At 43.6% G+C, this 9140-nt stretch overlaps 1 protein-coding gene across 3 annotated transcripts in view; it reads left to right on the top strand.

The window, feature by feature from the left end:
* oca2 (oculocutaneous albinism II) overlaps nt 1–9140 on the top strand; it is a 526553-nt gene that overhangs the window by 216555 nt on the left and 300858 nt on the right. For all 3 annotated transcript variants that reach the window (XM_043692287.1, XM_043692289.1, XM_043692288.1), the window contains exon 10: nt 8747–8818. In XM_043692287.1, coding sequence (XP_043548222.1) covers nt 8747–8818 — 72 coding nt within the window. The remainder of the gene's footprint in view (nt 1–8746; nt 8819–9140) is intronic.

Genomic DNA, 9140 nt, shown 5'->3' with positions numbered 1-9140 from the left:
TACCCTGTTGCATGCACCTATCTCTCTCCATAACCAAGGTGAAAGTCACAGAATTGTGGTCACCATCACCAAAATATTCACTCACTAACAAGCCCATCACTTGTCCCGGTTCGTTACCGAGTACCAGATCCAATATGGCCTCCCCTCTGGTCGGACAATCTACATACTGAGATAGAAAAGCTTCCTGGACACACTGCACAAACACTGCCCCATCCAATCTACTTGATCTAAAGAGCTTCCAATCAATATTTGGGAAGTTGAAATCGCCCATGAATACTACCCTTTGACTTCTGCACCTTCCCAAAATCTGTTTCCCAATCTGTTTCTCCACATCTCTGCTGCTATTGGTGGGCCTATAGTAAACACCCAACAAGGTGACTGCACCTTTCCTATTTCTGACTTCAGCCCATACTACCTCCAACACTTGGCCCAATCCCTCTAAACCCTTCCTACTCATATGCCCATCCAGATGCATTTTAAATGTTGTAATTGTACCAGCCTCCCCAACTTCCTCTGGCAGCTCATTCCCTACATGCACCACCCTCTGCCTGAAAACGTTGCCTCTTCGGTCCCTTTTAAATATTTTTCCTCTCACCCTAAACCTATAATGTGAAGGTTCCGGTAAATAAACCTGTTGGTCCATAAACTGGTGTTGTGTGAGTTTTAACTTTGTCCACCCTAAACCTATGCCCTCTCGTTCTGGACTCCCCCACCCTGGGGAAGAGACCTTGTCTATTTATCCTATTCATACCCCTTATGTTTTTATAAACCTCTATGAGGTCACCCCTCAGCCTCTGACACTCCAGGGAAAACAGCTCAGCCTGTTCAGCCTCTCTTTTTAGCTCAAGCCCTCCAACCCTGGCAAAATCCTTTGTAAATCTTCTCTGAACCCGTTCACGTTTCATAAGATCCTTCCGATAGCCCATGACACTAGTTGCAGGAGAGTTCACCCCTTGACATGCCCAATAGCTATTCCTCAAGCAGCATTGCTAAAAGCAGTCATTATCACATTAGTGTGTGGGAGAATGTGCTGTAGGATCTTTGCCGGTTGTGTTTCTGACATTGAAGAAGCTAATACTTCAGACGCTGTAAAATACTCTGGGCTGTACCGAGTATATGCAAATTGCTATAAAAATGTAAATCACTCTTTTGTATTGTGTGATATCAACTGAGTTGGTGCAGTCTGAAGATGAACTCTAGTTACCAGTGTGTACTGTAGCACCACACTCTGCATTTACTCAGTAAGCCTTAGTAGAGATCATCGACAAACCCTCATTAAAAAATTCCAGTCATGTTGTTTCCAGAGTGTTTGCAGAGAGTTTCTAGGCACATTTGTCACAACATTGACAGTGTACGTTTTTCCTTTAATTACCTCAGACTGCAACAGCAGTCACCTGTAAAGAATTTTACCGTTTAAAGATTAAAGAAGACACATTTCCCTAATATCCTCATTAGCAACAATAAGTGCATTCCTCTCACAACTTCAACATTTCTCAGGGCAGTCTGCCGTGTCTTCAGTCTATAGAATAACATTAACATTGTGTTTCCTATTGTACGCACAGTTTATAATTACTGCTTCATACCTTTTCATCAATAAGGCAAGGGGGAGGATTATTGTATGCACTGAATTGAACAAAAGTAGTTTTGAAATTTTTGAGGAGAAAGTGAGGTCTGCAGATGCTGGAGATCAGAGCTGGAAATGTGTTGCTGGAAAAGCGCAGCAGGTCAGGCAGCATCCAGGGAACAGGAGAATCGACATTTCGGGCATAAGCCCTTCTTCAGGAAAAGAAGGGCTTATGCCCGAAACGTCGATTCTCCTGTTCCCTGGATGCTGCCTGACCTGCTGCGCTTTTCCAGCAACACATTTCCAGCTCTAGTTTTGAAATTTGCCCAGTTTGGGAACGACTTTCTTTGCAAGTTCAGTTGGAGGGACCAAGCATTGTAGAACAAAGAATAAGTCACTCTACTGGCTCCTTACTGCTGTATACCCCTTCAAAGGCTTTTCTACCAGAAGCAGAATAATACATGTAGTTTTACCTGCCCATGCTGTGACACATATCTGCAATTTAAATTTCATGCTTTTACCATTTCCATTAAATTAGATGTTTGAATATTGTGCAATAGTTACACGATACAAATGTGATTGCTGTCGAAGGATATACATATTATTTCAAATACAGTGGGCAGAATCCTAGAGGCCTGAATGTTGTAAGCTATGGTGAGAAACCTGAGAGAATCATGTGAGAAACCTAGTGAAGCCTTTCTCGATGTTGGGAGCAACTTGCTGCATTTTCTAGTGAAGTTCCAGATGTTGAGGTGAGATTCTTGCTGGGCAGCAGCAGTTTAGGGTGGATTATTGCTGGTTAATGATCTTATTAACTCCACATCTCACCTCCATTAATGTGCAATCTCCGAATCTACCAGGTGCTACAGGAAGCAAGACGTCCCGCTAGGAAGGTCCGAGCAGGGACCTGGTGACTTTGGGTACCTGCTTGTTCCTGTGGACCACCATCTTGGACACCAGGAGTTAATGTCTCAGAACATGCTCCTGAATACCTGTTGGTCTGACCACTATCCCACACCATCTCATATTCTGCCATTTGATTCCTGCCAGCCTCTCGGCACACTCATGGTGCCTCCCCAATTCACTTCCATGACACTGCGGCACTTTCAGGTGCATTTCAGAGGTGCATTAAAATGCTGCTGGAGGGACACTTTATGCATAGGATCAGGCTATGGATTGGACAGGCTGTGCTTCAGGGCTGTTTGCTTCTCACATGTTTAGCCAACCTGGATACTTCTAACGTCCCTGCCTTGCTTTTATGCTTCTGATACCATTCATGCCCTCTCCTCCCCCAGCTAGAGGTACCAGACTGACAGCACTTCTGTCTAAGCCATTTAAAGTAGGCACAAGGCAGAAAGTTTGTTGTACTTGCCAGCATTCCTCAGTCAAGTGAAAGATGACACCCTTTAGTCAGGGGGCCCTGACTGGTCTAGGAAGTGAATGGCAGCCTCTGATATCAGTCCAGAGGCTCAGACACTGTCAGTCAGTCAGTCACTGTGGCAGTAAGGATCCAAGGTCCTTTTCTCAAAGAGGATGGGGAGCTCACTGACAGGCAGTCCATCAGCCATCTTGTTTCTCACTCAATTAGACAAAGGGATGGATTGACCGAGATGTAAGTGGGTGACACAGCTGTTCAAGCTGGTGGGGGAGAAGTGACGAGGTGTCTTGGGCGAGTAAGTAGGCAGCATAGAGGACGTAAAGTGTTGGGAAGATAGGTGACGAGGGTGGGTGAGTGAGCGCTAGAAAATGTTGCATGAAATAGTGAGCGGAGTAAGGAATGAGTCTTGCTGGGAGGTGGGTGCTGTAGCAGATGGAGTGAGCGTTGAGTATCGGAGAAAAGAGATCATTGACCTTCTCCCTTCAATGTTGGGCATTCCTCTGGACCATGGTCACTATACTGACCTGATGTCAACCTCAGACCAGGCTGGCATGATCTGATGGCATGGCCTCCTCTGCCAGTCCTCTCTATCACCTTTTCCTCCACACTTCCAGGTGCCCATCCACAAAGCAGAGCACCAGTTTCCTCATATCTGCCAAGTCTAGGGAAATATATCACAAACTGTGCAGGCAACCCTAGGCCTGTTGAAGATGCATGGTTACCGGAGATGCCAGTCTATTCTGGGTACACTGAGTCATAGAATTGAACTAGTATCGGACATGAATGGCACCTTTGGGGTGGGATAGGTAGTCAATAAAAAGGGTTCTGGATGATAGTACAAATAAACATGCTAGTCCTCATGAACAGAAACCCTCCGTGAAACTTGACAGAATTGAGACATAGCCAAAAGATGTAAGACTCAGACCAGTGTATTGGGAGAGATAAGAGTTAGCTTTCAAATATGTAGACAGTGAGCTGTGTCAATGGTGATACAAAAGAAATCTTATGTAAGAAGCTCTTGTAGACATTGACTTAAATCTAAGACTGTAAATAGTTCACAGATTGTTAAGTCAATAGGAATTTTAAAGAGACTTTCTACCCCAGCAGCTTTTTTAAGGCTGAGGAGCACCCAAGCACTTGCATGATTATTGCCGCAAGAACCGATGTTGGCAGTGAGTTTGAGACCTGTCATCAGGACAGAGATGTGAGTGAAAGTTCATTGGCAATGCCAGAAATGGGACAGAGCATTTCCCCCCTCACAAGGCCGAGAAAATTATAGGAGGTTAGACCAGCTCAGTAAAATAATGAAGAAAGAAATGGAAACTCATTTGTATAATAGAAACTTTCTGTTCTGGTGGGAGAAGATGAAGAAACAGGAGCACCTTATTTCTGATGACAAGGAAACCATTAATAGGCTGGACTAGCAAACCATTTGTAGCAGATAATAAAAGGGACAAAGAGCTGACATTCTGTCATCAGTCTGACAACGCCAACGAAATAGTGAGAGACTACATCTGGAGTTCTGTGAAATGTAGTGGTCTCCTTATTTATGGAAGGTTGAAAATACATTACAAGCAGGTCAACAAAAGTTTACCAGACTAATTCTTGGAGTGGGCAGCCTGACTTCAGAGTTAGACAGGTTGGGCTTGTAGCCACTGGAGTTTATAGGAGTTAGAGTTAACTTTGTGAAACTTTTACGATCTTGAGGGGCCTTGACTGGATAGATGCGGATGTTTTCTCTTGTGGGGAAGAAATGATGCAGATGAGGAGATTTTGTTTTCCTCAGACTTGTAAGCCTGTGGAAGCCTCTTCCTCAAAACATGGTGGAATGAGAATCCTTGAATAATTTTTAATGCAGAAATGGATAGATCTTTGGGAAACAAGGGAGTGAGGAATGTTGAGTTGAGGTACAATCTGATATTAATATTCCTATTAAAGGGCAGAACAGACTCAAGGAGCCTATTCCTTCTCTCCACTACCATTTTTGTATGAAACTAATGATTCACAGAATGCCGTTGAAAACCTGGGCAATATCGATCCTCAGCCACTTCTGAGGGAGCTACAAATAAGACTTTGGAGATCGGTGAACCCACCAAAATGTTTATGAGACAGAAAGTTTTGGCAGGAAATGGAAGAGGATGCAAATATTATCTGAAGACAGAGGCTTGGGGCAGGTTGTAGTGTGAAAGGTTAACTCTCAAATCAGGAAGTTTAAGCTACATCATGAGTGATGGAAAAGATCACATGGAAGTGACAGGAAAGAGAGATGCTCCTAAATGTAAGAGAATAACTGGTTCATAATTAAACAGTAACCTTAAAAAGACTTTAGACTTCAGCAATCTCTCAACTGCTGTGGAGCACCCAACCTCTTCTCCCACAATAACAGAATTGTAAAGAGAGAAAACACTGACACTACTCCCTGAGAAATGTTTGAGTTTTGAGAGGGACACGCTTATTGTTGGTAATGAGGCTCTCAGGAAAACATGTCTTCTTTAATCTTTAAACAGGAAATTATTTACAGGGGACTGCTGCTGTAGTCCAAGGTAATTACAGGAAAAAGGTCCACTGTCAATGTTGTGCCTACTAATTCTCTGCAAACACTCTGGGAACAACATGATTGGAATCTTTTATTAAGAGTTTGCCTCCGATCCTATGCCACTGATTAGTGAGTAAAATGCAGAGCATTGTTTTTTACTGCATTTAATGGATTTCCAGTTTAATCTTCAGCCAGAAGCTCCAGCTTGTGGTCTGAGCATTTAGCTGCGCACTGACATAATTCCAGCTGGTGTTTGGGTTGCAATCCAAAAGCTCTTCATTTTTTCTGTGTGAGGTTGGGACAGGTATAAATAGAACACAAAGCCAGCCTTGGCACCTGTTGATCTAACTTCCATCCACTGCCAACTGAGTGCAACCCCAGGGATGTCATTTTCTCTGACCCTGGTTCCAGCTGCAGCCTGTTACAACTGAGGCCCAGTGTCAAGGTGGGTCACACTTTCTGGCAGGATGTCTGAGCAGTCAGCCAACATATCCTTCTGGCCAGCTGCCTGGAGGCAGTTTCTCCCAGAAATCTCCCCCTTTTTCTCTTCCCAGTGGAGGGTTTCAGGTTTGAAGGAACCAGAGATACTGCTGAGTTAGCGCAAACCAATGGTAAAAGAATCATAGATTTTTACAGCATATTCGATCTCTCGCAGCTGTATTTGCTGTGAACCACTGGAGCAGAGTTTGATTAGAATAATAAAATTAGCCCACTTTCTAAAATCAGAGCAGCTTGGCTGCCCCTCCAACAACTGCTCCCACTTGGCTGCCATGGTCTCACTGGGTGAACAATGGAAAGCCCTAATGTGCCTGTGGGCAGGTATTCCACTATATTTCTTGTGAAGCTTTGCCAATGGGCCAAAGGAGCAGCACTGAGGAGAGCCCTGGACAATGATTGCAATTCACTTTAAATGAAGGTACTTGGCAGATCTACACTCATGGAATCAAAGCATTTACAGCACAGCATCAGGCCACTCAATCTGTTAATCCTCTGCTGGAGCTAGCTGTTCAGCTAACAAGACCATGCTAAAACCTCTTGTCTGCCCTTTTCTGCATACCTTTTATATTCTTTGTTCTCCTAATACTCTGGAGTAACTCTGGTAGTTCCACAACAATTTATCCATGTACCACTCTATTTAGGAAGACTGAGTTCTGTTATTGCTGTGCTAGTTTCCCTTGGCACTGATATTTTGATATCTGTGCCAATTCTGATGCAAAAAAAAGACAATCAGAATACATTACTGTTGTCAGCTTTTCCATTTAAATTTTCCGTTTAAATATTCAAGCTCTCCAATTGAACAGCTTTGAGCAAGTGTAAAGGAGGGATGCCCATCAGTTAAAATTAATTCCAAGGCTCTCTCGCTCAATACTCAGACGCCAAGCAACATTCAGCCAAAATGAAGGGCTGAAAACAGCCACGAGTGTTGAAGACACACAGAGGATCACTTAGAAGGAGGAGGGTGGGTGACTGGGGTTCAGTCTGCATCGTGTATCGGAACTGTCTGAAATAGTGCAACTTCAAGAGCAAGGCAGAATAAGAAATAGGTTGTGAAGGCAAAGAGTCAGAACCCTCGAGGTTGCTTAATAGTCTCAGAGTCATAGAAATGTACAGCATGGAAACAGGCCCTTCGGTCCAGCTCATTCATGCTGACCAGATATCCCAACCCAACCTAGTCCTATTTGTCAGCACTTGGTCCATGTCCCTCTAAACTCTTGCTATTCAGATACCCATCCAGATGCCTTTTAAATGCTGCAATTGTACCAGCCTCCACCACTTCCTGTGGCAGCTCATTCCATACACATACCACCCACTGCATGAAAAAGCTGCCCCTTAGGTCTCTTTTATGTCTTTCCACTCTCACCCGAAGCCTATGCCCTCTAGTTCTGGACTCCCCCACCCCAGGGAAAGGATCTTGTCTATTTACCCTATCCATGCCCCTCATGATTTTATAAACCTCTATAAGGTCACCCCTCAGCCTCTGACGCTCCAGGGAAAACGGCTCCAGCCTATGCAGCCTCTTCCTATTACACAAATCCTCTAATCCTCCTTCATAACTTTGCAAATTTTAATGAACAGTAAATCCAAATGTATTAGAGCAAAGCACAGTTTTCCACCCTTAGACTCCCAGCATTTATTAACCTTACCAAGAGCTTGTGGAAAATGCAATAAGTTTAATCATGGGATGATTGTAAAATGTAAAGTGAGATGTTTGCAGCTTGCCCTCCTAAAGTATCCTTCTATCTCCGGTGTATATCACTTCCAGATTTGAGCATCGTCTGCTGTGGTTGTGGAGACCGATTAGCAAGTGGCTGTCACCGATGAATGGCATTGGCCCCAAAATCATTGATTTTGTTTTCTCCTTCTAGTGGGCTTTCTTTTGCTCCATTGCCCACTGCCTTTGACGTCAGCTTTGTCCACAATCTTCCTGACTGAGTGGCTTCAGGCACTTTGGGCTGCAGCATCCCTGCGCAACAACTCTAATCCTGGTCAACTTGAGGTCGTGCTGGAGACATGATTTGATCACAGCGTGTTGTCTTGTGTCAATAACAAGCGAAACATAAAACATGCCTTTGGAAGTGTGGGCCCAGTCACTCACATGGTCCAGCCAATAGAATTACTGCTGACTCCAGGGAACACTTGTTGGGGACCCTGCAGTTTGATGTATTTCCATATTCTGTCCCTTGTCTAGCTAGGACATCCTCAATTTTTATATATTAGTCAGAGAAATACATGTACCATCTCAGCCACACGTTTTTGGCATCCTGCTTTGAGGCATCAAGGAAAAACACCCTGGGGTAATTTTGCTTTTGGACAATAATGTATGAGTTGACTTTGAATTCATTGCCGAGATCCATTTACCTGACTTAATTACCTTTCAAATGATGTCAATGTGAATGACCACCCAAAGATGTGCGTAATAAGTGTCTGAATCACTGAACGGCAATGTTAGTTACTCAAATGTTGTTTTGAACGTATAGATTGAATTGAATAACTGATACTATGAATGGGTGGTACGGCTGAAGATTTTCATTCATAAGTTTGTGTCCAATTTAGTAATTTCTCTTGCTTACGCTACCTGTCAGAAAAGGACTGAAGGAACAACAGATTAGTGTTACTGAGTCTATGAAACATTGATTTGAAACATATTTCCCTATTCTTTCCTCTCCGCACTGCACCATTCTTTCACTCTTAAATAAGGAGATCTACAGATTCTGGTTGTTATATTTGATTGACTAATACTGCATTTTGTTGTGTGCTGTGATTTCAGATTGTTCACCGATCTTTGGCTGCTATGTTGGGATCACTGGCAGCTTTGGCTGCCTTGGCTGTGATTGGTGACGTAAGTGTCATCTTCATTCCTAGTAAATCCTTACATTGTTTTTTGTGGAATCTTTCCAAAGACCCTTTAGAAAAGCAGATCTATGATTGACTGTATGACATGGGTATGTCATAGAGTCAGAGAGATGTACAGCATGGAAACAGACCCTTCGGTCCAACCCGACAATGCTGACCAGATATCGCAACCCAATCTAGTCCCACCTGCCAGCAGCTGGCCCATATCCCTCCAAACCCTTCCTATTCATATACCCATCCAAATGCCTCTTAAATGTTGCAATTGTACCAGCCTCCACCATTTCCTCTGGCAGCTCATTCCATACACA

Source organism: Chiloscyllium plagiosum, chromosome 6, assembly GCF_004010195.1.
Source record: "Chiloscyllium plagiosum isolate BGI_BamShark_2017 chromosome 6, ASM401019v2, whole genome shotgun sequence".
Classification (NCBI taxonomy): Eukaryota; Metazoa; Chordata; class Chondrichthyes; order Orectolobiformes; family Hemiscylliidae; genus Chiloscyllium; species Chiloscyllium plagiosum.
The sequence above is the reverse complement of the archived record's forward strand: the minus strand, read 5'-3'. Positions and strand labels throughout refer to the sequence as shown.